Source organism: Gouania willdenowi, chromosome 9 (assembly GCF_900634775.1).
Source record: "Gouania willdenowi chromosome 9, fGouWil2.1, whole genome shotgun sequence".
Taxonomy (NCBI): domain Eukaryota; kingdom Metazoa; phylum Chordata; class Actinopteri; order Blenniiformes; family Gobiesocidae; genus Gouania; species Gouania willdenowi.
Window position 1 is genome coordinate 19,252,337 of NC_041052.1, and position 27,567 is coordinate 19,279,903.

Consider the following 27,567-nt stretch of genomic DNA (forward strand, 5'->3'; position numbering starts at 1 on the left):
TTCAGATTACGCTTGCATGCCGTTGAGTGGAATATTTTTGAAACTACACCTTAAGATGCTTGCTTCCGATATCAGTATTGAGGTCAAATTCTTGTTGAAATAAAAGTGCCTCGCAGACGACTTCTATTAAACACACATGATTATACAATCTAAGCTATTTCCCAAAGAAAAAGGCATACTTTTTTACTTTGGTGGGGAAGGGAAATTTAGATGGAAGTACTCCAAAAAAGTGGAGGAAAAAGCCGGGGTACAATGATTCTCAGTGATACGAGTAAAGATTGAAGAATTGTTCTCACACCTTGATGTAATCCTCACAAAGAAGGAATAATGTGCAGCGATAAAGTTTCACAGGAGGACAAAAGAGCTGCTCAGCAAAATGAGGTGAGGGATAGAATCGTCTGAATGGCTGCAAACACGGATGCATTACAGTTATGTGAATATGGGTCCTCCTATTAAGCTCAAATACTGAAATTAAATAAAAATTTCTTTGCAGTTTTGTGAGACTATATCTCAGGATGCAACAATTAAATGACTTTAAAACATATTAAAACTTGCTTCTAATGGCATACAGTACTGATAGTGGGAAAATAAATTGATTAATGTCCATGAAAAATATGATTACTAATATTTATATCTAATAATCATAGATGAAATCAATTTTCCGAGGCTACAAAAATGACATAATTTAAAACAGCTGCACAGACTTGCCGGGAGACATTTCATTACAGATATTTGGCAAAAAAATGCCTGACAATTATTATATTATCACATAATCATTGTAGATTTAGAAAAAAATGTTGTGTATTTTGCTGTAAAGAGTTTTCATCCTCGATAACTGTCATTATGAAAATATTCTTGTTCAAAAATCCTTCTCTTAGACTCGCTGCATTTGGATACTTACAGTTATTTATTTGAGCTGGAGTCATAAAGTTAAACCGTTGTTATTACTGAGGTTAGTGTGCGTACATTTATTCAGTTAGAGTCAAAGTAAATGACATCTGTTACAAAGAGGAACTATGGCGATTCGATTTGTCACGCATCAGGTGGAGTGGTGAATGTTAAAAGGGAAACAATGGATCTAGATTGTGTCAGAGAATAATAGAGCAGATATATTTACCATTGCGCTTATTCATTAATGGGATTATATAAAGGGTTCATTCATTCATTTGCTTATTTAATTCATTTATTTTTATCCTTTTTCTGGTAAAAATGTAATGTGGGACATTTTATTCACATTTAATCAAGTTTGATGAAAAGTAACACATGTGATATATGAACTGTTAGGTTACCCTGTAGCATTACATAAACTGTGTGTGTGTGTGTGTGTGCGCGTGTGTGTGTGTGCACGTGCGTGCGTGTGCATAAGAATGAAGGGGAGTGAGGGAGGGTGCTGTGAATCATATGGGTGTGGGTTTGTGGGCAGGGCCCAAGGGCCCATGCTTGCTTTTATAAAATGAAAACCCAGTCCAACCTGCTGCACAGTTAGTCAGACAGCAACCTTGACTCCACCAGTGACTTCTGACAACATCATCCTCCATCCAGACATCATGGGTTTACATAAGACATACTTGGACAAACTGTCTCGTTTCTTCCAGATCCGTAACCTGCTTCTCCGCCAGGCCTTGGCAGAGTGTCTAGGGACTCTCATCCTTGTGGTAAGCATGTGTGTATTGTGTGTATTGTGTGTGTGTGTGTGTGTGTGTGTGTGTGTGTGTGTGTGTGTATGTGTGTGTGTGTGTGTGTGTGTGTTGATAACAGGTGAACTCTGTCCTGTTAATGTGTTCTCAAGTACTCACGTCTTTCATTGTGTTTATTTACTCTCCCAATGGCAGAGTGTGTACTCTGCCATTTTGAATGGAAATGTTTGAATAGTGATGGATGACTGAGGGAGAAAGTACACATAGTGTATAAAAGCAGATTTACTTAACTAAAATAATGGAGCAATGCTCTTTGTGTTGGGTGTGATGGTATACGTATACAGTACATCTGAACCCTGTTCTGGACAAAAGCAGGACATTAGTTAGAAGTTGAAGATTGCACATATTGCGAACACAAAATTTATTTTATAGATTGAAAGATGCAATCCTGCACATTGGAGACAAAACTACTGCTGTGTTGTTTTTAAATTACAAGTCAAAAGCTGTGTGTGTAAGTGTGGATGTGGTTGTGTGTTCCCCATCCTTTAATAGGCAGAAATAACTAATGTGAACCAGTTTTAGCAAAAAGCCAAAGCTGTAAAAAGAAAAACTTCAAATACCATTGCAGGGCTCAGCCTGATATGCAGCCAAAAGTTAAGTCTATTTTTTTTTTGTTTGTCCTGTTTCATATTTCATCTCTTTTTTGTGTGTTTGCCATCTTATAATCAAACTTGGGCGTTTTCATCAGCTGGAGGCAAAGTTGAGCTGGTGCCTTGTTAGCAACAGGTTTTTTTCTGTTTTGTTTTTTCTAGTTCCATTAAAACCAGTACCAGAGCCTGAAAAACTGACTTGGGTGAGTCTAGTTCACCATGAGCAATGTACGGTTGTGGGTTTAAAAGTAAAAAAAATATGAATTCAATGAATGATTTTAGTGTGAACAAAACAAACAACTATCATATGACACTTGCAGTTCGTTGGGATTTTGTAGTATCATACTAAACCATACTAAAATACACCAAAAGCCTAAAATGTTGTTAGATTTATTTTATTGATTATATTTTTCATCATGTCTCACATTGATTAAACACAAAAATCTTTTCATCCATTAATAACATTTTAAAAAATTTATTCACAAAGATTTTAAATCTTATTCCATTAACATCATGGATTTAAAAAATATTATATATATAGTTTTACGAATAATATTGATTCAGGTTTATCTGCAGCCAAACTCACAATTTTCCTTAAGTAAAGCATACTTTTCTGTAGATTGGCTTGAATATTAGTCATTGAGATAGCGTGCCAATGGCACATGAAAGTAAGGTGAAACTGTTGTGGTGCATACTTCTTTGACATACACCCACTTCCACAAGTGGACTTCCTCATGGTCCAGCTTTGAAACCATTGTTGTCTTTATCAACAATTTCCAGACTTCAAAGATCACCTTTTCTATACATCTTTGACAAATGACAAACCTGAATAACTGTTATTAAGTAATCACCTAGCCAAGAGTGATGGGTGTGTGTGTAGGGGTGTGTGACTTACGCATTTAAAACCTTTGTTCTGTGTTGATGACTAGGAGTTATGTTTAATCTGGTTGGTCGGATATGATGTGACGCATTTGATAGTTGGCTGGTCATTTCATTTTTAATTATATTTTGTAGTTTCACAATGTCTGTTGATCATTTTAAACAAAAAATTATAATTTACTTAGTAACGGTTGGGTGCAGAAATGTAATTAATTACTTTACTTCTTTTAAAACATATTTAAGTACAAGTAAAATTACCGATTTAGAAATATACTCAAAAAAAGTACAAGTGCCCAAGCAAGAAACTCAAGTACAGTAACGTGAGTACTTGAAATTCGTTACTTTAACCTCTACATAGGTCCAAATGCATGGGGACTCCAAATCGGACCCAGATTAAACTTCATGGGGTAATTGAGGGACCAACCTCACATAACTTAGTCAAATTTCATAAGGATCGGTCAACTACGAACCCAAATATGAATTTCTGAAATTTTGATAATGATAAGAGGTAGGGTTTTTTTGATTTTTTAAACAGATCAGGAATCAGTGTATTGATCCAGATCTCCTCCAAAATGTACTGGAATCTTCCATTGCGCAAGGTCTATCTTTAGCTTTTACAACCAAAAAACGCTGGTGAAAATGTTGCCTCGTTGGCGGAGGTATTGAACAATAATACTGAGACTGTATACAGACGTCGTTAGGAGTGAACACAGTAACAGGGGATATGAAAGCAGATACATTCAAAAATCCAGACAGATCCATTTGACCACGGAGCTGATTTATGTGCTGCTACTGTAGCTTTCCAGTGATTCCAAGTCTATTGATGGGTGGAAAAGAGCTCAGGCTGAGACCAGCCGTGATGCAGATACTCCTCAGGCGCCACTGCCTCTGAGAGTGGTTACACCAGACTAACCTCAGCATCTGAGTGGTGTGGTCACATACACACAAAAAGTGTCCCCAGCAGGAGGTTGGAGAGTCTTTGCATGGACCACACACACGCTGCATCATTTACAGTCTATACAAAAGAAACACAGACTGATGCAGGAAAAATATGTAGCCACAAAGAATGCGGAGCACACAGCTTAGCACCAGATTAGCAAAACCACTTGCTTAGTGCAGCACATTTTCTAACCCTTGTTTGACAGATTCAGACCTATTTTCCCTCAAAGTTGCTTTACTTTTATAAATCTTGTAGGCAGTAGCAAAAATCTGTCCAACGATGGCCATTACATCATTGACCTTTCCACACGCACACAATATAAGTCTCTTTAATGCTCATTACGACTAAATCACTGGGTTCCTGTTTCTCTGCCTCGAATGATCAAGAAAGTGTCTATTTGTACGGTTGCTGTACGGACAACCCCTGGTGCTATTTGTACGGTTACCAAAGTACAAGTACGTAGCGTCTTAGGGTTAGGTTTATGTTACAACCCAATATCGCAACAATTTTTAGGGTTAGGGTAAGGTTTAGTCTTAGTCCTGCAACCTAAACTGGCTAAATAGGGCGCTACGTACGGATAGAATGTTGGTATATTGATATGGCAACCGTACGGATAGCCACTGCCAATAATCAACAGATCAGATCAGCTCAGCCCATGTCAACGTATCACCATCACCTCATCATAAAGTCACTTGTTTTCCATTGCAATGACAATTAAAAATTTAAGTAGGATTTTGAGTCCCATTTTGACACCTGCCTTTCCGTTTTTTCCCTGACAGATGTTTGGTTGTGGTGCGGTGGCCCAGTTAGTATTGAGCGGCGGTTCCCACGGCATGTTCCTCACTGTAAATTTCGCCTTCGGCTTTGCTGCAACCTTGGGCATTCTAGTATGCGGTCAGGTATCAGGTGTGTAGTCTTTGCTTGTGTTGTGGCAACTGAGTTCATTTACAGATACAAATTGTTTTTCTGGAGATACGTGTGGCACCGTATTTGTAAGAGTTTATAAAGAGTCCCTCACATAAATATTTTCTTACGTACACAGGAGGTCATCTGAACCCTGCAGTCACCTTTGCCCTTTGCCTGCTGGGAAGAGAGCGCTGGAGGAAGTTCCCCACCTATTTTCTTTTTCAGACGATTGGTGGCTTTTTTGGTGCTGCCATAATCTTTGGCATGTATTATGGTAAGGGATCTCATATCACAAGATTTAAGCTAGCTTTTAGTTACAGGCACACTTTTAGGTAATCTGTTTATTTTATTACAAACATGCTCATGAATGTGTTTGTTGGTCCGTTTTCAGATGCCTTGTGGGATCATCCTGGAGCTTTTGATGTGACTGGGCCAAACGCGACGGCTGGTATCTTTGCCACCTACCCTGGAAAACATCTCACTCTCGTCAACGCCTTTTTTGACCAGGTATGCTTTTGAAAATGACATTCTGACTCTTTGCTTAAGCTTCAGAAGATGTTCAAACTCCTGCTTGCTTGTGAACCCTCAACAGATCATTGGCACTGCAGCACTCATAGTTTGCATTCTTGCCATTGTGGATCCATACAACAACCCCATTCCTCAGGGGCTGGAAGCCTTCACTGTTGGATTTGTAGTTCTGGTCATTGGATTGTCCATGGGCTTCAACTCTGGCTATGCAGTAAACCCTGCTAGAGATCTTGGACCACGTCTGTTCACCGCCATAGCTGGGTGGGGCACTGATGTTTTCACGTAAGCACACACATTTCAAGCTTTTCCGTCATCCATTATTCTTTCAGTGTTTTATTGGATTCATTCCTAAAAGACATCTGCTTTTCTGTCTTTTCATCAGAGCGAGGAAATGCTGGTTCCTGGTGCCTATTTTTGCTCCATTCCTTGGCACCATCATTGGTGTGATGATTTACCAGGTGATGGTTGGCTTTCATGTGGAGGGAGAGGTACGCGATCGCAAAGAGGGAATAACGGAGCACGAGAACGTCCGACTTACCAACGTCACCTCTAACGACAACCCCAAAGAAGAAAACAAGGAGAAGAGCTAAAGGAGATGATCGCTCTAAAAAAAAAAAAAGCACGTAAATACTTGGCATTTTTCATTCCTGCCCCAACTATTTAGAAAGAAAACTCTCCTTCAAGTTATCAGAGTATCTCTTAAGATAGTCGTGTCTGTGAAGCTATGCCCCTTTCAATATATAATCATATGATTGTATCATATTGCAGAAGAATGATTGTGTGTGATTAAAACACAGAACTGCATTAATTCTTCTTATGAGAAGAGTTGGATCTTAGTATTTAGAGGAGTCCAGTATTGTATGCTATGTATCAATGTCTCGTCATATAGTTGTATTTATAGTTTTTTTTTTACCTAATACACAGCTGATGTATTTAGACGGCTACGTAGAGTATACGTTTTCAGACGTACTAGAGTATTTCTCAGTCCGAATCCTTTCAATAACATTTACATTACTAGGAATTCTATCAGAAGACCTGAATATTATAATTAACCTGCAAATTAAATTTGACTGTTAAAAACAGTTAGATTGCAAGATTTTTTTCTTTTAAGGCTTTATTCTTTTGACAATAGATACCCATAGAGAAGCTATGACAATAATAATTGATAATTATTTGTATGTGCTTTGTCGATGTCTCATCAAGACTTGATTTAAGAAAGTAATCTCGACTTTCTCCCACTCATCAAAAACTTGTAGTGTTACCCAACAACCAAAATCCATATATCTGAATGTAATTATTTTATAGTAACTAATCATGTTTTTGTATTTTGAGTACTATGCAGTTGGTGACAGAGAATTACATCTGCAACAACACAATAAAGTTCTGTTTTTTTATGTATTTGTTGCATTTGTGCTGTGTTATTATGAAAGTCAGGCATAATGTTAATTATATCCTCAAATGAACTCTCCTTACATTACAATTGGGACTGAAATCCATTACATTGTAAATGTAACCACATATTTCCATTAAGATAAAACCAGATCTCTCGCGGTTCAAAACATGTAATTAAGGTTCATTTGCTAAAATGTGCTCCATTGCCATTTTACAATCAGTGTTTCATCGGCAGTGAAAATAAGCTTTTTCTTTAAATACTAGCCTATGTTACATTTCCTAAGTGAGAAGAGATGATACCTGATAAAGCTGAGAGTAGCAATTTTGGGGTTTATATTTTAACTCTTATATCTTTGTCTTAAAGCAAATCAAACAATCCACACATCAGCACTGGGCTGCTATCCCTAAAATAAAAAATAAAAATGAAACTAAATTAACCCTTGTTGTATAGAACCATTTTTTTACCGGTACTTAATTACAAGTGTAAACCAGTTCTTTATTGACAACTGCATCAACACACATGGTCAACATGCTTGGACTTTATCAGGCCATTTAAGTGTTTCCTGGAAAAAGGATAAATGGAAAAGCCTGTTCTCATAAAGTGATCATAGCTAGCCTGCCTGAATATGTGGTTTTATATTCTTAATTCCTAAATATCTCAGTTGGTAACTGGGAAGCAGGAATTGAAGAGATGAATGTTAAAAATCCAAATATGTGCCTCATGTTCGGGCTGCTCACTCTTTTTTCTTCCTCTGATATCTCTATAAAGATCAATCTTTGAATGAGGTAAAAAAAAAGTAAAATATATACAAAATATACCCTCAGATTAGGAGAACACTTTCGTCACTCCAATTTAGTAAACTTTCTTGTTTTATTTACATGTTGGCCTCTGAAATCTCCTACAGCTTGAAAATGTCAACCTGCATGTTTAACGCACACTAAATATCAATTTTGTGCATTACAATTATTGTATATCAGAGAATATATTTACCTGAATTTTTAGTTATGTGCATAACATGTTAGTAACAATTAAGTAGGATATTAAGGCCACAATATTGTTTATTCCATTAATGCTGTTCATTGTCAACGGGTGGAAAAGATGTTGGACGAGCATGTACAGTGTCTGAAATAGGCTTAAAAATGACTCCGCATGTTGGAAATAGATTCATCAATGTTTCCATGTACCCCCTACAATTTGCTCAAGTACCCCTGGTTGGGAACCACTGCTCCAGTACATTTACTAATAACAAGCCTACTCCATGTACTGCTCTCAGGAGAAAGCTGCTTTGATAAAAAAAAAAAAAAAAAAAAAAATCTCATTGAAAGAAGATAAAAAACAAATATATGGAGACCCTCAGCTTTCTTGGAAAAACAATGACATTCTATCTCAAAGAGATTACGTCTGTGGCAGGCAGTATGTCTCTGCCCCCCTTGGAAGAACAAGAATGGAAAAGGAACCCTTTACTCCAAAAACAGACTGATTTCAAATCACAACAATGTAATTGCTGCCATACAGCGACTCCGAAACCCAGTAGGAACTGAAGAGTATATGTAAAGTATTTTTCAAACGGCCCTGGGCCACGCTGCTAATGCTGCATGTGTACAGATTTTACCTTTTCACTGAAAACACAAAACATGCTGGTGGTTACGTGAGGAAACAAAACAGCCTTAACCTCACGTTTGGCTCTTCAATATCCTGTGACGCATTGCGGAAGGAAATTATACAAGGTACATTTTCCCTGTGAGATCAAAGATCTTCCCCCTGTGCTTTACACAGTAATAAAAAGGTCCCTCACATTGCTGTAGGGACACTTTAGGGCTGTGCACATTTATAAAACACTTTAGGATACATGTGACCAACATGTGCAACCCATGTGTGATGATGACAGAATCATCCCACAAACTATCGCTACTTCAGCAACTCACATAAAAATCAAAGCCACTACAAGAGTTTATTGATAATTATGACATTTCTGACTAGTCTTTTGTATAGACATCTTGCACAATCCATAAACATGCACACTACAATGGTGTTACTGGAGTTTCTACTGTAAATTGATGGGTGGGATGCATGTGTGTAACTGGAACTGTCTCTGTGTGTTCGCTCATTGACAACTTGTGACATATCCATGTCCAGGATGTCCTGTAGTTTTCACCCTAAGTAATCCTAAAACAATCATTGGTAAATACAAAGCAAATAAACACAAGCAAGTACAGTAGATTGAAGTTATGTATGATTAAATACATTTGAGATGTAATTAATATTTATCTTATCTTAACATTTCGTCCTGCAGTGCAATGTCTAGACGGAAAACAACCAACCATGAACCAGAGGTATTTAGGTTTGTTGCAGATACACAACCTTCCACTGTGTAAACCTTTTACAATAAAAACAACATTAGTAGGCTTTATTTAAAGACTTTCGCTAAGTCTAGCTTAACTTACGAGTTGGTGTGCTGTTGGTGAAATTTGAAGTCGACTATAAGAGAAAGTTCTGAAAGGTTAGGACCTAGAATGAAACCTCTCTCTCTTTGCTGAGACACCATTGCTAACCTCTGCATCTCCAATCCCCCCAAAAAAGAAAACCTGCATCCATGTAGAAAAACAAGAAAAGGTTTGATTAGTGTTGTGCCTCAAGCATCTGTTCATAGTTTGAATTCCAAAAGGCTATCCAGAAAACTTTTAGCAGAAGGTTTTCTTTGCCTTTTTGAGCTTGCGTGATGGTATTTTGACAATACCACTGTGACAGTTTAAGTAAAGGTCAAGTATGGATGTATAGACCCCCCCCACCCCGTGGTATGTTTGTTATCCAGACGGATATTTTTCTGTCTTGGTCTGTGAAGAAAACAATTCAATGATGACTTACCTGGTGTGTAAAGGTCAGCAAACAACCAAAAAGAAGACATGAAAAATAATTTTAAATAGGGTTTTTTGAAAGAAAAAAAGGCAACTAAATGCAGGTTTTTAGACCGCATTAGTACATTTAATGTGATATAATCCTAGGCTTACTTTGGTTTTCCAAATAAAACAAATCTTTGGTAATTTCTCAATACAGAAATTGTTGTGAATGATACACTGTAGTTGTAATGTGTTGATCTCCGACTATCCTGGTCTAGGCCAAGGGGGCCGTCTCCACCAGGGAAGCCAAGACAGTACTACGTCCACCAGTTCCTTTAGGAGGATAACAAGGTTTTTCCAGGACAGCCAAGCTTGATAGAGGCTAATCCCTGCAGTCTGTGGGTTAACCTTGGGGTCTCCTCACAGCTGGACGTGCTCGCGGCCTTGTTCCCCAAAGATCATGACCATAGGTGAAGACTGAACAGTAGATTGACCAGTAAACAGAGACTTAGCTACCACTTTACACAACGGAACGGTCAAGACGAAGCTGTGCTCCGCTGCTCCACACACTGCAGAGCAGATTTGGACAATTGCTCACATTTTACTGCATGCACAATGCTGTGTATCATTTCGGGCCCTAGTCCATCACATCTTACTGCTCTGTGGGAAATATGCAGGAGATTAATTTCGCAGATGCTATTTGACGGCGCATAAATTCGCGTAGATTTCAATTGCATTTAAAGCTGCAGCATGTAGAATTTTTTGGCTTAATTTGGTCAAAAATCTATAATCACCTTTGAGCGTATTGTAATTCAAAGTGTTCTGAGTGGAAACTGGAACTCTTCTCCTGATCTTGGCTTTATATTTAGGCTTTTGAAATCCAGGAGCATGACACTAGATTTCAGCCAATCAGAAATCTTTTTACAAACAGGATGCTCCATGAGCAGTTTTGGGCATTACTATTGAACTACTATTGAAGTGCCATGGTGCTATGTTTAGGGTAAAAATGTCATGATCTTAAATAATATTTAGAGCAAACTGAGAGCTACTTTGGACACAATCAAGGAACATGCATGTTTAAAGGAAACAGGGCTATTTTGGACACAATCGGACAAATTGAGAGCTTATTGAGCAGCAGCGGCCAACTGCATTGAAAAAAACACCAGTCAGCCCCCTGAACATCTAAAATCAATAATGAATAAGCGAGACAATATATACCTTTAACACTTGGAAACCAGGTTCCCACAGAGGCCCAGGGTGCATCACGAGAGCATAGACACCCTAACCCAATGACAGGGCAACAATAAGTTAACGAGTACATTAATAGCGTTGAGTTTGAACGTTTAAAGAGAATATTACTCACATTTAGCGCCCAACAATACAGCCTAGGAGCCCCAAACTCGCAGACCCTACGGCATGCACACCTGCTTGTGATTCTGCTAATCGGAGGGCGCAGCTAAGAAAGCGTCTAGGAGATGGGGATGATGTGTTCGCGTGCTGTATACTATATATATATATATATATATACTGTATATATATATGGGAAACTACAACACTTTAACTTCCTAGTTATACTTAGCATGGCAGAGACACAGTATTTAGAGGTTTAAGCATCCACATTACTGCAGATACCGTCCCAATTTGTCATTCGATGTCTCGGTCCGTCTTATAGGCCTACCCTCACTAATGAACAAAAGCCTGAGATGCTTTTACTCCTTCACTTGAGACGACATCTCTCTCTTGACCTGTAGCTGAGTCAAGCAGTTAAATCCTGTCTGACAACGATTTCTAGTTTCATACCCTGACCTGTAGTTGGCAATCCACCCTTTTTTCCGATTGAGGACCAGGGCCTTGGACTTTGAGGTGCTGATTTTCATCCCAGCCACTTCACACGGTCACAAAACCATCCCACCAAGAGTTGACAGTCACGAGAACATAGTCCGTACTTAGCAGACAAAATCCTTTAGACCCTAAATAGCGTACGTTCAAATGTAATAATCAGTATTCTAATGTGAAAATAAAGCACCTAAAATGTGAACAAAGGTTTTTGTTTTATTGAAATTCAAATATAGAATGATGCTCAATGAAAACCTTCTATTATCTGCTGTAGTTCTCCTTCTAGTGAAAGCAAAGACCGATGACTTTAGTCCTGCAATTTGTATTCCACTGGAAGCAATGGTTACATCTTGGATATTTCTTAGAAAAATGCCAAAAAAAAAAAGAGTCTCCCATTTAGGAATGAATTCTGTTCTGTTGCTAAATATATTTGCAAAAAAAAAACAAATACGAAGCAATCTTTAGATGGGAGGAAGTGAAACATGATCAAAAATAAATGCATGAACATTTCTGTCCCCTAATGATAAAAACATCCAATTTGGATCACTTTACACGTGGAAGTGGTTTGGATCTCTCATTAGTGTAAACACTACCAGCAGGAGGGTTAGGGTGTGAGCACTGTAAACAACCTGAAAGTGTTACATTATGGTGCTGTGCACTTTCTCTGTGTTAGCAATTCAAGCTTTAACAACAAACAAACTTTGTCGTAAACTAGACAGCCACAGGCTTTTATTTTAAACAAGAAAATAAAAACGTTATTTTGCAAACTCAACGGCTGTACAAATCATTTTCAAGCTGCTTTGGAAAAGACACATTCAATGCAATTAGTAGTCTCGTCACATATACAGTATACGCTCAAGAATTCAGACGAAAAATTGAAACAATACTGAATCAGATTAAGGGGACTTCCCCTGATACAAAATATATCCTAAATGTTCTTTGTGTGTGGTGACAATTCTAAAAAGTTCATACAAAGTTTTTGTAAACGAAAAATGACTAAAATATACATACATTTCACTAGAAGATTTGTCTGTAGACACTTCCAAAGCCACTCAGTAGTATAAAACCCTATATTAACTTGACATTTATTGTATAAATAGTATTTAGTCCAAGGTATTGTGATAAAACTAATTACAATCTTAGTAAAAATCATTTTTGTAGTCAAGTTTTTACTTCAAATTAAACCTTAAATATACATTTTTATTATGTAAATACTAAATAAGACAATTTGTTTAAGACTCTTTTTGAATAAATTGTTCACAAGCTCGATCATAAAACATCAGGCAGGCATTACGTTCTATTCTTTGTTCTACATTAAAATCTAAAAGGATGCACTGTATATGCGCCACACAGCCTTACTGTCATCCCGTGTCTGATTCTCAGGCCTCATACAGTGGAGTAACAGTGCCGTCCTTCCATTGAATCAGGATTTCTCCTTGTTGTACAGTTGGAGTGGAGTATGGGAGGCGCATGGCGTGCTCCGTCAACGGGGCCGTCTCACTGCGACCTGGTGACCCCGGAGCACTTAGCTCCGCCCTCGGAGAGTACGACTTCAACACACACACAACCTTCTTCCTTCGGCTAAAAAAAGGCAGGAACAAAAACAAAGCATGAACAGCTGAAATACATTTGAATGTGAAAATTGTAAAGAAAAAAAAAAAAAACAGCCCTTTCGGACTATAAAACCCGTAGTGCAAACCGTGGAAAACGCTTAAAGTTGCTGGCGATCAAAGTGTTTTTTTTAACAGATTGAACCATAGTGTAGGCTTCATAGATCAATAAATCAGAGATAGTAGAAGGTTATAATGCATGTTGACTCGGCCACTGGGAGTGAGGCCCAAGGCCAAGGCAGGCTGACTTGATAATACTGTATTGTGTTTTTCTGCAGTCAGTGCCTTCTCCTCTTCTCTTTCTTTTATGTTTCAGGTGTCTTGAAGCTGTTCCTCATCTTTGGTTCACGGCACAACTAGCCTGCGAAACTCTGATGTTCTATCTTTCTATCCTGTTCTGTTCCCCTCCTTCTGTCCACTAACCCCAACCAGTCACAGCAGACGGCTGCCACCTCTGAACCTGGTTCTGCTGGAGATTTTTTCCTGTTCAAAGGAAGTTTTTTCTTCCTACTGTCGCTAAAATGCTTGTTCATGTGGATTTTGTTGGGTTTTTCCTTAATATTATGAATTTCATATTTTGATAGCGCTGAACTTTGTTGTAATCTGCGCCACATAAATAAAGATTGATTGACTGAAAGTTTGTTTTGTTCCCCAACATAAACAATATGTTTTCTGTCAAACTGTCATGTGATTGTAATTTTTTGTATTTTTTATTCTTTTTTTTCTTGTACTGTCCTGTTAAGTTCAGAGTGTTTAAGAAGTGCAGTCCACATATTTTACACATTTCATGAAACGTGAAGTTAGTTAGATATGTTGAAGAGGTAATGCCACAGATTTGTTTGCTTTATTGTTGTAATCTGTGTTTTAAAATGTAGATTTTATATTAATTTAAAGTTTAAATAAATCTGAAAGTGTTTATGATGAAACAGATTTATTTATTGCTTGTGTTCATTGAAAAATACATGACAAGAGGCCCTTGAAAAAAATATTCACATATTAAATCGCAATTGCAACATTGAGGAAAAAAAATCTGATTATTTTCCAAAAACGTTCGGCCCAACTGTATTGCATTGTGCGATTGGTAACCCAGCATAGAAGAATGAAAAGTTTCTTTAAGAAGTGTTTACTTCATTCTAATAAAACCCTACCTAAGCCAGAGAGACCTTAAAAAAGTCATTCATGCTTTTATTACATCTCGTTTAGACTACTGTAAGTCCTTGTATGTTGGCATTGGTCAGTCAGAGCTCAACTGCTATCGCTACTGTTTTTTTTTTTTTTTATCTCTTATCTGTTTTATTGTTTTGCCTATTTTATTGTAAAGCACTTTGGTAAGCCTTGGCTGCTTAAACGTGCTATAAAAATAAAGTTGACATTGACATTCTTACTGTAATTTATCGAGTTTCTTTGCCAGAGAAGGAAGACAGTGAAAAGTAATGAGCTGATGATGACAGCATTTATGGTGTCAAACTGTGATGACATATGCAGAGAAAGGGAAAAGAATAAATATACAAATAAGAAATATGGAGCGTTTCCTTGGTAAACATATGAGTTATTGAAAACAGTTTCTTCCCCCAGGCTGTCACTCTGATCAACTCTAAACAGTCATAGAGTGTCAGACCCGTTTCTGTTACTGTGAAATAACCATGGAACTAAACATAACAACCCTGGATTAACCTGTCACTGTGAATGTTCATGGACATAATATTTTCATTTAAATGTTCACCTGCATTACTCATCAATGCACTACTGCACTATTATCTTATTATTATTGTATTTTTATTTTATTTTGTTATTATTATTATTATTATTATTATTATTATTATTATTATTATTATTATTATTATCTTGTTATTTTATTTAGTTTGCACACATTAGTCTAACTACTCTTATATTTATTTTATTTATCTGAGAGAGCACAGGTCACCAAGACAAATTCCTCGTGTGTATTCATACACTCTTGGTCAATAAAGTTGATTCTGATTCTGATTCTGATTATTGGGGTTATAAGCAGTGATGACCTTTTCCTTAAATGTCACCTAAAGAAAAGGCTCAGAACCCAATACTTGTGTCTAGAAAAAGTGATGGACTATAAATGAGTAAAAAAAAAAAAAACATTCTAAGAAATATTTAGGTCAAGATTTGTTTTTTGTAGGTAATCATACACAAATATATTAACAAGATGTGAGAGGTTAGTAACAACATGCTGTATTTTAGCAATACATTACTAATGTACACAAAAATAACAATTCAAAGCTAATAAAGAACAAAAAGTACACTTGATAAATTGAATGGGGGACAAAATAATGAAGGATCAATATATGAAATACAGTTTGTCAAATACTCACCGATTAAAGTAAACACTGACAATAAGGACCACAATTCCCACCACCAGTGCCAGAGAGCTCAGAACCATCATGGTTATCTTCCATCCCATCCCTGCACACAGTTCAACAGTTATACACACATTTCCACAGCTACACCTCATCTGCTTTAACTGCTGTCCACACAGGGAAAATATTGCTAACTTATCATTCAAAGCAAACACAATTATCTGACATCTGATTCCTAAATAAACAGCTCCACCTAGCGGTTATACATGGCAACATTTATACAAAATTAGATTAACCTTAGTTTATCAGAACCAGTTAAAATTAATTCAGGTTTCTGAAAAATCTACTAACATTACCAATAAAAGAAAGTTTAGTACAGAGACAGGCAACTGCTGCCCCTCCACATTATCAACATTCATGTCAGAATTTAGAATAATGACCAATACGAGCATTAACACCCAAAAGAACAAAGAATTTGCTAATTTTTTTCAAATCATTTTGTGTGCTTGCTGTTGCTGTGTATTTTGTTGTCATTTTGTATACATTTTTCTCTAATTTTGTGTGTTTTTGTTGTTATTTTATGTGTTAATGGAGTCATTTTGTGTATATTTGTTGTTGGTTTTTGTATTCCTCTGGCATTTCTTGTATTTTTGGAGTCAATGATATTGTCGTTTTGTGTATTTTTCTGTTTTTGGACTCCTTTTTGTTTCTTTGTGTTGTTCTTTTGTGTATTCTTGTGTCATTTTGTGTGTTTTTGCAGTCATTTTTTGTGTATTTCTGTTGTATTACATTGAGTCATTTTTTTTTGTATTTTTGTCGTCCTTTTATCTCTTTTTAAGACATTTTGTGTTGTGTTTTTGCAGTCATTTTGTATGTTTACATTAGGGTCGGCACAAAATTAGACCAATGGCCACATGTGGCCCCCCGGGCCGCCAGTTGGCCATGTTTGGTTTAGTACACTTAAATAACAACACAACAAACGTACCATACACCATGTTGAAAAACATCTCATTGTCATCTTTAAGCGGTTTTGTGCTCGAGGACGAAGGATTCACACGTGCTTCTGAGGTTGGTTCAGTAAAGTTAGCGTCAGGTAAACCTACAACTAAAGCACAGAATAGAAGAAAGCCTTTTATTCTGTTTTACTCTACAATAAAACATTCGATGTACTTGTCTGTCTTGTTTTTAAAAGCAAACCAATGAATGTAAAGAGTTACTGTTAGGAAATGTAACAACGTCCTGTCAGATCAGAGAGATGCTAGCTCATAGCGAGGTTTAGAACACGCACTACACGAAATTAGATGCTCAGACTGAAAGCAACCATGATGGAAATCAATCTTGAGGCCACTGCAGAATCTTTGGTCACACTTTATAAATAAGACTGACATTAATTATGACATGACACCTGTCATTAGCAAAAACAAGGTGTCATGAAGGCTGTCATTAAGTGTTGTTTGTTACCTTAACCCTAACCCTTTGTTAACTCTACCTAACCCAATAAATGTCAACATAGCTCCAAAGGTGTCAAAATTTAGCGAACAACATTGCGCTGTCATTATCTGTCATTAGCATGAATAAGGTGTCATGAAGCCTTTTGCATAAAAGATAAAGATGTAACAGGGATTTTGAAATATATTCTTGCAGAAATCACGCCTTACTACATTCTTTATTTAATTTTTGTTTCCTATTGCTTTACTAAAACTGAAACTTTGCAAGAAGGTTAAATACATTGACGACGGAGACAAACACAATAGACAACTGACTAAGGAATCAATAAAACAAGTTCTCACCCACCTTTATTTTTCTCAGATTGTCGATAAATGACTAATTAAGCCTTTTTTTTAATCTTCTATGATTGCAGAAGGCCCTTAGACACAACTGCAGGGCTTGTAATAAGCTGCAGCTGAAAAACTTATGTTTTAAAAAAGTTGATAGGAAATGATGCAGTCCTTAATGTGATAGATTTACTTACATTCAGTGGTTTGCTTTTAAAACATCTGCTTTTCTTATAAATTGCCATTACCTATCAGATTAGTTAAAGTGTTTTTTTATCAACAGAAAGCACAAACTCAATGCAGATATGGTGGTTAACATTACCTGAAAAGCTCTCCAGGACCACTGCTCCCTCCTCCTGATGAGAAGTTTGAGTTTGCGGTTCTGCATTAGCCCTGTCGCTGCACAGTGTCTTGTTGTCAAAAGTCCGCCACCTGCTGCCCTGTTGTAAAGCAACATCCACCTCTTCAGGTACTTACACTAAAATACACAGCCCCTTTAGTGCTGTATCTACAATTCTTACCTGTTTATGTTCTTTCGAAAGGAAGACTAAGGTGGAATGTTGTGCAGCATTAAGGTGTAGCCCCTTGCCGGCCAAAGTCAGGTGGCCTTTTTTGGAGCAGGCCCATGCCTGACTGCTTGCCACGCTGATCAGATCCGTCTCTACTGTTGCACCACCAGCAGAGACGCACGCCTGCAGGTGGACACCTTCATACTGCTCCCTGGGTGCAGTCAGACACTCCCCGCTGTACTGACTGCTAAGAGCCTGGCTCTCAGGGACCCAACGCCATTCCTGTAGAGGCAAGTTTGGCCTGCATTCTTCCATAGAGACCCTTCCTCCATAGCTTCCCGCTTGAATCTGCAGACATTTATTGAGCAGCTTGTTCCGAATTTGGAAGCCAGACACATCTGTGAGGAGTAGAAGTAAATATCAACTAAAACAATAATATATGTTTATTCAAGTTAAAACCATAGAACGGTCCTTAATGGGCACAAGCTGAAGGCATTAGGGCAGGAGTGTTCATGTCTGGTCCTGGAGAGCTCCTATTCTGCATGTCTTAGATGTCTCCTTGCTCAAACACACCTGAATCTAATGATATGTCATCATGAGCTCTGCTTAAAGCCTGGGTAGCATCTAAAACATGTAGGATAGGGGCTTATCAGGAACTGGACCAGTGCACTCCTCCATTAAGTGGTACAGCATTAAACAAAACCCAATGACTTGAAAAAACATACACAATTAAAATAAAATATATAAAAGAACAATACAAATACACATAATGACCACAAAACTACATATTAATAACAAAAATACACAATAATGACAAACAAGAAGACAGTCATCAACACCCCCTGCCTGATTGGTTCTCATTATAACTCACAACATTTTCCTAAATGTCGAACTTAGATGTATACATAAGAAAATATTATCAAATCAGAATATAAAATTACTAACTATCTGAAAAGTTTTCTCTTTGAAGGTACCTCGAACAGAGTAATAAAAACGGCACAAGGGCAATGACGCCGGAAAAAATATTTGCGCACTTCTCATTTTCGAACTCCATCAAGGTATTGATATCTTGAAGCCACACACAAAATGTAGTTATCCTACCTTAAACTGTTTCTAAGAAAAGCTGTCCCCTTTGAAGATACCTCGAACAGAGTAAAAAAAAAAGGAACATGGGCAATAATTCCGTAAAAAAAATATTGCGCGCTTCTCATTTTCAAACTTTAACTTGGATGAACGGATGGAGCTCAGAACTATATCCCCTTTCCACATTTTGTGGCAGGGAATAATATAATGCACAAACAGCTCATAAAACACAGAAAACAGGAAAAATCAGACAAAACGACTCCAAAACCCCACAAAACAACAATACAAAAAACTTATCCAAATAACATACAAAAATAACAGAAAAACACATAAAAACCCTTTGCTCATCCCTGTGTTAACATGCGTCAGAACAGTTCACATTTCTGTGGCCCCTGCGGTGATAAAAATTTCCCATCTCAGCTTGAACGCGTCTTAAACTGTGAGCCACGGTTCTCAAAAGACCTCCGACTTCAGGCTCAAACATGTTCTGTTGATGCCTTTGAAAAAGCCCCACTGTGAAATCTAGACATAACATTTCTTCAAGCGAGAGCTGCTATTGAAATTAGCAACAGTGGCTCACACTAAAACCAAACACAAATCCAGTCTGTCCTTGGAACTTCGGTGAAAGAAAACACTCACGATGCAACTAGTGTGGAAATAATGCATCATTGTCTGTGTTGGTTAGTGACTGAATGTTGTATTTATTAGTTTTATATTATTTAGATATACTGTAACTATAGACACATTGAGCAAGTCAGAATTTGCAGAATTTCAGACATGAGCATGCTCCCGTTTCAACTTGCCTGATATCCATTACTGGCCTCTATTTCACAACAATAAATGCTTCCATTTCATCTGATATTTTTGCACAATTGACGTGAGTAAGCAGTAACATTATTCAAGCCACTGTTTAGTACCATACAAAAGTAACTTAAAATCAAAGGTGTAAGGAGTACTGATGTATCCTACTCAAGTAGAAGTACTGTTACTTGACTGAAATTGTACTCAAGTACAAATACAAGTAAGTCATACATAAAATACTTAAGTACAAGTACAAAGTAGCTCCATTGAATAGTACTGATAGTAAAAGTTATTTGTTACTTTCACATTTCACTTTCTCGTCAAAATGTGCATTTCTTTTTCAAATAAAATAACACCATGAATTCAATTCAAAATTTTAAAAAAAATAAATTCTTAGGCTCTAAGTATAGCTACATTTATGATGTGCATGTGGGAATATAATAGGTTGAAAGAAACCCCCATTTGAACCATAGAAAGTGGCGTTGATCAAAAATGGCACGACTGACAACATATGGATTATGTTTAATGTGCCATGAAACGGAAATAATAATAATAATAATAATAATAATAATAATAATAATAATAATAATAATAATAATTTACTCAGTAACGGTTGGGTGTAGAAATGTAATGAATTACGTTACTTCTTTTAAAACGTACTTAAGTAAAAGTTAAATGACAGATTTAGAAATATACTTAAAAAGAAAAGAAAAAAAAGTACAAATACCCATAAAAGCAACTCCATTACAGTAACGTGAGTACTTGTAATCCATTACTTTCACCTCAAAGAGACACAATATCATAAGTCAGACATATTGACACAGAAAAATACAAAACATCAATTAGTATCTTCAATAACACTTCAGTATTACACAAAGTTTAGCCTCTTTGAATGAAGCAAGATTAGTCACTTACCATTACCAGTACCAGTACAAACTTAAACTATCAGAATTGGAACTTTGAAAGTTATTACAGTTTGAAAACAAAGTTTAGCAGCATCTTTGTAGTTGTTTAAAATATATATATTTTTAAAAACCATAAACCCTTGTTCTGTCGTCTTTCAGAAGCACAAAAGACCTTCAGCTGGTGAACAACTAGCTAATGTTTACCTCTAATGAAGGCGAAGAAGAGCAACTGAAAGCAGACCAGTCCTTTTCCCACTGCGACCATGGCGACGGCCAAGTGCTCACTGTGTGTGAATCTTTATTATACAGTCACACACAAAACACTTGACCCCCTTCAGCCCGCCTTCAAAACAAAGCCATTGGCTCCTGGTCACGTCCATCACACTAACTCCCGCCCACAATAAACCTGACAGCCAATCACAGACGCAGTGATTCCCATTGAAGATGATTCACTGTCCTTGTAACGTGCGTGCCTGTGTTGAACCACAGCAACCAGTGGGAGGAATGGAGCACTTTATGTGTGTGCATCCATCACTGGGACGCATCAGTAGAATAGGTGGTGGTGCACACACTACACTGGTTTCCTTTCAGATAACTTTGAAAGAGGAAGTTGTGTCGGGAATTTTTATGCTTCACTTGCAAACTTTATTACCGATAACATTTAAAAACTAAGTTGTATAAGACAGGAACCACACATGAAGAAAAGTGCCTGGCTTGAATTTATTTTCCATTGTTTTAATTCAGAATTCTTTCACTATTTTCCCATAAAATTCAACACTGTTTATGTTTACATTTTGATTCTAGTTTTTAAAAGTCCAATGGGATGATGTAGTGTGATCAGTAGGGGTGGGAACCTCTGGGTACCTCACAATACGATACGATACGCGATACAAAGCTCACAATAATGATTGTCTCATGATATGATGATACTGCACTTATCGATAGATTGGTCAGAAATCAATCTACAATAATCTATGACATAAAAAAAAAAAAAAGATTAAGTGAAAAAATACATTTTTTATTTTATATCTCTGAAATACACTACATTGAAAAAGTGTCCTATGAACAGTGACACTATTTTAGTGCAACATTTCTGTAAATAAGTGTCAACATATCAGTGTAAATGAATAAGTATCTCCAATAGTGCTTTCTGTAAATGAAAAATAGGGTCTTTCTTACCAGTGACACCATTATAGTGCAATATTCCAGTAAACAATATATTGGCTCCTTCAACAAACAGTGACAACATTTCTGTGGAGAAATACCAGCACATTTTAGTGAAAAAACAGAAAAGGTTTGGGGGAAAAAATCAATACTTAGCGCGAACATATCGATAATCGATCGTGCAAAAAATATCGCGATATATCGCCGTATCGAGATATTGTCACACTCCTAGTGATCAGTGCCGACCTTAAGCAATTTAGCGCCCAAGGCAAAATGTTAGGCGGCATCTCTTTACATTTTACAAGAGCCTGAAAATATTTGTCTTGTTTTTATTTTTTAGAAAACAAGAACCCAATGTAAATAGTTTGCTCAAACAATAAATATAAATATATAAAAAGGGGGGGGGGGGGGGGGGGGGGTAATGTATCATATTATTATTTTACAGGCTTTACAAAGAAGAGTAGTTAAATTAATGTGCCCTAGTTTTTTTAAATGAACAAAAAAGACCAAATACGTTAAATATAAAATACTATAATATATATAAAGCATACTCTTTGTTCCTCCATGTGTGGCACCCCCTGGATGGATATTATGAAATTTTATCAAAAATCATACATGTTTGATGCAAATGTCCGTAGTCGGTGTAGGACATTTTTTTCATTGTAAAGCCAAATTTTTAACTAAACTCCAATTGTTATTATACATATATAAACAATAATTTTATTACTACTATTTGAATAAGGTTATTGTAAACATATCATTCCTATCTTACCTTTAAAAATCTGTCTTGTATCGCTAACATTCCTTAGTTTGTACATGAATAACTAAATGTCACATTTTATGCAGCTTTCTTACTGCTGCTGCTCACTCTCCCTGTTTACCACTATGGCATGCAAGAAAAACCATTTAGTGCTACTGTGCCACAGCTCCATGGACTACTAATTAGTTTTAAAGAGCATAAATCTGTTGTAAGGAGAATATAGTGCTGTGAGCTGAATGGAATCCCCAAAGCCATTCCAGTAAGGAATGGAGTTTTGTTTGGGGCCTGCAGGGTCACATGATGTTTTTTTATTATCATGATGCAGCCAAAAGAATGTGAACTGCAATTGTAGTTTGTTTTCAATCCACCTGTTATTATTTTTTAGAAATCAAAGCTCTATTTGATGTATATCAAATCACTGATGAGAGAAAAACAGGTCAAGTGTGCATTACTATGAGTGAATCATACAAAAACAATGGAGAAGTATTTTTTTTATTGAATTTGGAATGAATAGATAGCAGTTTTTATGCAATGATTATCAGCATAAAATTGTGTGGATGTTAAAAAAAACAAATGCATACAAAGAGCTACATATCCCCTTTCAACAGCCCCACCCTATCACAGACACAAACACAGTACAGTGTCAACACCATGATAAATACAATGCATTCTGACACTTTGTAACAATAACCAAATAGTAACTGGTTATCAAAACCATGAGGTTGCCTACTGCTACGACAGGAAAAACTACAACAGCCACAGAAATAAAATAAATATATAAAGAAATAAATAAAAATATAAATTATTATACCTTAGGGCAAGGGTGTCAAACTCATTTTAGTTCAGGGGCTAAACATGGATAGGTTTGATCTGTAGTAGACTGCAGTTTGGGAATCAAACAAGTTCAACATTAGTGCTATTTTGCATTATCATGTAAACATGACATAAAAGTATGTAGTATATAAGGCACTGACAATATCCAAGCAATAGGTGACAGGCAGTGACTATATCTAATTTGGGGAAATCTTGTCAAACAATTTGAGGATTGAGCAGGATTTTGGAAAAATTAGGTTTCGTTCAACAATTTGAGAGTAAAAATGACTTCAATCTTGATCCACAAGCATGGGAAAACTACCAACCCCTGCAAATATTTTAGTTTCACTGGATTTGTGACAAATTCAATGAAACTCTACTCGAATAAGTGTAAAATTTTACTTCCAAATAAATGATTAAGTGTATTATTTTGCATGGATGCCAATATTTCTGTTTGGATATGATAGAGTAATTCAAAATTACTCCTAATTTTTGCTGGATTCCAAAGAAAAGTTTCTACTTTTTGAATATTGACAAAATTCCAGAGCTTAAGTTCCCACGGAAATTTTGTCATTTGTTTTCTTTAGATTTAGCTCCCGGACCTTGAGTTTGACATATATGCTTTAAGAGAAAGAGCCGAAAAAGGTTTATCCTTGTTTTTGAGCTAAGATTACAGGATTTTACCAGTATTTTTCATATATCATATGTGCCTCACAACTAATTAATCCCGTCATATGCTTGGGATCTACAGCATGCACGCTGTATTTAAAACATAGTTGTTTTTTATTAAAAAAAACTTCTGCCATGACTCATAAGGGAGGAGAAAAAAGGCTGGGATACGATGGAGGGTCATCCTCCTGTTGAAAGGGAGGAGGGCCAGGAGGGGCCTGAATCTGTGTCGTCATTGGAGTGCCGTAAGATGGGACCCCTTGTGGCCACTGATTGTAGTAGCTATTTGCTGGGCTGGCATATGGAACAAGACCTGGTGCATAGTACTGAGGAGGACCAGGATTCATAAACCCATATGCTCCAGCAGGGAGGTTGGAGGGAGGAAAGTCGCTGTCACTTGGGCCCGCTGGTGTGTACGGCTCATTACACTTGGTGTTGATGGCAGTAGATGGAACTATAACCAATGGTAACTGCACTTCTGGGTCCAGAGCAAATTTGACGTCCACATACGCCTGAGAAAAAGAGACTCTGAATAAATGACACGTATTTAGATGATGGTTTACAGTCCTTTGTGACTTTAACAAAAAGTTTTTTCCAGTAGTGTAGGTAATGAGTTTGAGTAATTATAATGAATGTCCTGCATTACTGCGTACCTTGAGGTAGTATTCCACAGAGACAACATCACAGTTTTGAAAACTGTGGCCTACATCGGTGGGAACCTGCACTTGGCAGGTGGCAGTTCCCTCAGAGTTTGGTGCGATGGGATCCCCGACCATTTTAAAATGGGTTTTGTAACAGAAGTTTCTGTTCACACGTACTTGATACAGTGTTTTCTGCTCTAAAGCAAATTTGGGTTTAACCGGTTTTGAAGACCCATTGCGGATTTTGGCAACAGCAGTCAATGTGTCACCTGCCAAAGACACAAGCATTGTTAATCGGTGCAGATTATTTTTAAAATACATGTAACTCATGAATGTTAAATAACAGATGTATTTACTTGACTTTGTACTGAAATGACAATATTTAAGTAGGATGCTAAGACCTGGTATAAGGAAACCAGTGTTTGTTCAATTCTAAACTACTTGTGTCAGAAAGGTCCATTAAAGTTACCTGGAGAACAGACTTGTCTGTCTAGAGAAGCGTGCATTTGGATCTCTCCTTTAGAGAATGTTCCCGTCACTTTACTCACCGAGCCAGACTGTGGACAGAACAACAAGTTCAGGTTCACAGAACAACAGAAGTGTGCCGTTTTAAATTGGGAAAAAAACAAAATGCCATAATGTTACAAAAAACAACAACTTTGTTTCACATTTAACATACAGATATTTGACTGGGAAAAGGAAAAATCTTTGTCTGAAAGTTGATCTCTTTCTGTACAGAAGAAGGCAGATGCCAACCCCTGGTTATCTTTGCTACGAGTGCGTAGAAGATTCTTCCATGTATACCATGGAAAGATGAAGGCCAGTCTCTGTGAAACAGAACACACACATGTACACACACACACACGAAATATTGACGTTACAAACAGCAGTCACGGCTCACTTTCTTTTTTTTTTTTTTAATAATTTGCCATTTCATTGCACAAAACCAAAGTATATTTATTCCAATTATTTAAGACTATTCTAGATCACCTTATTCAATTTAGAGTCATTTACAGAAACTCGTGCAAACAACTTGATTTACATGTATAATCAAAGCACAGCAATTTTCCCCCTTTTTGCTTGAAAAAAAATATTTATAAAAATGTCCTCTTACCCATTAGGGATCTGAAGCTTGAATTTAAAATTATGAGGTCCTTTAGGAAGTCGTGTCTCTGCAAACAAATAAGACTGATTATAAATACAATAAGCTAAAGTAAAACTTGAATATTCTTTTAAACACCAGCCCATTAGATCCATCTTAGCTGCCCCTTTGGCTCTTAATCAGTGTTTTATATATATATATATATATATATATATATTTAGTCACTATATAATATGGAAGCCCGTTTGCGCCACATAAAAAAAAAAAAAAAAATCACGGAAAGTCATAATTATGAGTTAGAAAATCATAATTATGAGATAGTAAAGTCATAACTATGAGTTAGAAAGTCATAATCATGAGTTAGAAAGTCATAATTATGAGTTAGTAAAGTCATAATTATGATAATTTGCATTTGCAGCAGTCTTCTCTACTGACAGTAATCTTAATTACACGTTTGAATACTAATTCATTCAAAACATATTTTGGCTGTTTATTCAGTGCTTAGAATTCAATACATGGTACATAGTGTAGAAAACATTACATATAAATATATAAATAGGTCTTTATTGCAAAATGTTTCCGTCACATATTTGCATTTTTCTTTGCAAATTTACATTAAAAATCATTTTCTCATAAATATGACTTTCTTTTTTTTGATTTAGTGGCGAAAACGGGCTTCCATATGGAAAATACACTGAGATTTAATAAATAAATAAATAAATAAATAAATAAATAAAAATAGTATGAGATAGGTCGGTGTTCTGCGGCAGGTGTGGCTCTGTGTCTGAGGTGTACACTTTGCCCTTTTACAACACTAACTATGTTTGTTTTACTGTAATGACATCTCAGGAGCACCGAACACTGTGGGATTAACTGTAAATACTAAGGCTCAACATTAGTGGCCATTCATTATAAAACACACCTGTGTAACGGTCTCACTCGGTTACACGACTATCAGTGTAATCACCATTTTGATATGCCACACCTGTGAAACGATGGATTATTATTCCTGCAGGCAAGTGCTCACCAACACAGAATTAGACACAAATATGAACCACGTTAGAGAGAAAAGTGCATTTTGTGCACATAGAAGTGTGGCGTTTATACTTATTGTTCAGTTTTAAGAAAATGAAACAATAATAAAAGAAGAAAAAAAAGAAAAAAAGCAGATATATAACCCGGAAGTTACACATTCAATGCACCTTGCGCAAACCTCGTTGGCTTACCTTGTTCACTTTTTGCCACTAAGTTGTCCTTCACCTTAAAGTAGGGTCGATAAGCACTGACTCTTTTCTTCCTGTCTCCAGTTCCTTTAGTCCAATGCACAGACGTCTCTCCCATTGCTTTCACAGTAACGCTCTTCACTTTGGTTTCCTTGGAAAGATTGAAAGATACCGTTCCAGTAATGGTGTCTCCTTCGGAAAAAGTGCCCTCTTTATTGGGCGCTTCGTAAAGCACCTCGAAGTCGTTAATGGGAGCCATTCTGCCTCCTGTCTCTGCTGTTCCACGGTTGTTTTCCTGCACCTGTACCCAGGTAGACTTCCTTTTACACAATAGGCTATGTCAACATGAGTGCACACATGATACAGACCACGACAAGGTAAACAACCAGTCCAGTCGTCTGTAGATTTTCCTATTTTATTGAGCACTGACACGACCACAGACCACACAAAAAATAAATAAATGAATTAATTAATTAAAAAAAATTAAAAAAAACTATCTGAAGCTATAAGTCTTGAAGTCTAAATTTTCACTAGTTGGGCTGGCAATATGCCCGATAAATGTATCACGTTATAAGT

The 27,567-nt window shown here is 36.7% G+C and overlaps 3 protein-coding genes across 4 annotated transcripts; 1 reads left to right on the plus strand and 2 right to left on the minus strand.

Moving 5' to 3' along the window:
• Positions 1-1,486: 1,486 nt before the first annotated feature.
• Positions 1,487-6,200, plus strand: LOC114470006 (aquaporin-3-like). Its single transcript, XM_028457976.1, has 6 exons — positions 1,487-1,655; positions 4,886-5,012; positions 5,149-5,286; positions 5,404-5,519; positions 5,605-5,822; positions 5,923-6,200. The coding sequence occupies exons 1-6, from the start codon at positions 1,548-1,550 to the stop codon at positions 6,128-6,130; spliced, it is 915 nt and encodes a 304-aa protein (XP_028313777.1). The 5' UTR covers positions 1,487-1,547; the 3' UTR covers positions 6,131-6,200.
• A 6,106-nt stretch (positions 6,201-12,306) lies between these two features.
• Positions 12,307-20,941, minus strand: LOC114469896 (uncharacterized). 2 transcript variants are annotated; one of them, XM_028457785.1, is made up of 6 exons: positions 20,824-20,941; positions 17,843-18,228; positions 17,644-17,761; positions 16,532-16,651; positions 15,562-15,652; positions 12,307-13,187 (listed from the first exon to the last, which is right to left on the minus strand). In XM_028457785.1, the coding sequence occupies exons 1-6, from the start codon at positions 20,882-20,884 to the stop codon at positions 12,986-12,988; spliced, it is 978 nt and encodes a 325-aa protein (XP_028313586.1). In that variant the 5' UTR covers positions 20,885-20,941; the 3' UTR covers positions 12,307-12,985. The 2 variants fall into 2 exon arrangements, with proteins under 2 accessions (XP_028313586.1, XP_028313587.1); XM_028457786.1 differs by lacking the exon at positions 16,532-16,651.
• A 2,076-nt stretch (positions 20,942-23,017) lies between these two features.
• Positions 23,018-27,385, minus strand: LOC114469873 (arrestin domain-containing protein 3-like). Its single transcript, XM_028457758.1, has 6 exons — positions 26,995-27,385; positions 25,781-25,838; positions 25,346-25,493; positions 25,136-25,223; positions 24,679-24,935; positions 23,018-24,537 (listed from the first exon to the last, which is right to left on the minus strand). Exons 1-6 carry the CDS (start codon positions 27,248-27,250, stop codon positions 24,166-24,168), a joined length of 1,179 nt encoding a protein of 392 aa, XP_028313559.1. The 5' UTR covers positions 27,251-27,385; the 3' UTR covers positions 23,018-24,165.
• Positions 27,386-27,567: the final 182 nt, after the last annotated feature.

Coding starts and splice junctions, on each gene's coding strand:
- LOC114470006 (XM_028457976.1), top strand. CDS start 1,548: ATGGGTTTACATAAGACATACTTGGACAAACTGTCTCGTTTCTTCCAG. Junction 1,656..4,885: donor TAGGGACTCTCATCCTTGTG/GTAAGCATGTGT, acceptor TTTCCCTGACAG/ATGTTTGGTTGTGGTGCGGT. Junction 5,013..5,148: donor AGTATGCGGTCAGGTATCAG/GTGTGTAGTCTT, acceptor TTACGTACACAG/GAGGTCATCTGAACCCTGCA.
- LOC114469896 (XM_028457785.1), bottom strand. CDS start 20,884: ATGGTCGCAGTGGGAAAAGGACTGGTCTGCTTTCAGTTGCTCTTCTTC. Junction 18,229..20,823: donor CTTCTTCGCCTTCATTAGAG/GTAAACATTAGC, acceptor TACTCCTCACAG/ATGTGTCTGGCTTCCAAATT. Junction 15,653..16,531: donor GTTTTTCAACATGGTGTATG/GTACGTTTGTTG, acceptor AACTGTGTGCAG/GGATGGGATGGAAGATAACC.
- LOC114469873 (XM_028457758.1), bottom strand. CDS start 27,250: ATGGCTCCCATTAACGACTTCGAGGTGCTTTACGAAGCGCCCAATAAA. Junction 25,839..26,994: donor AGTGGCAAAAAGTGAACAAG/GTAAGCCAACGA, acceptor ATTTGTTTGCAG/AGACACGACTTCCTAAAGGA. Junction 24,936..25,135: donor CAGACAAGTCTGTTCTCCAG/GTAACTTTAATG, acceptor TGTCTTTGGCAG/GTGACACATTGACTGCTGTT.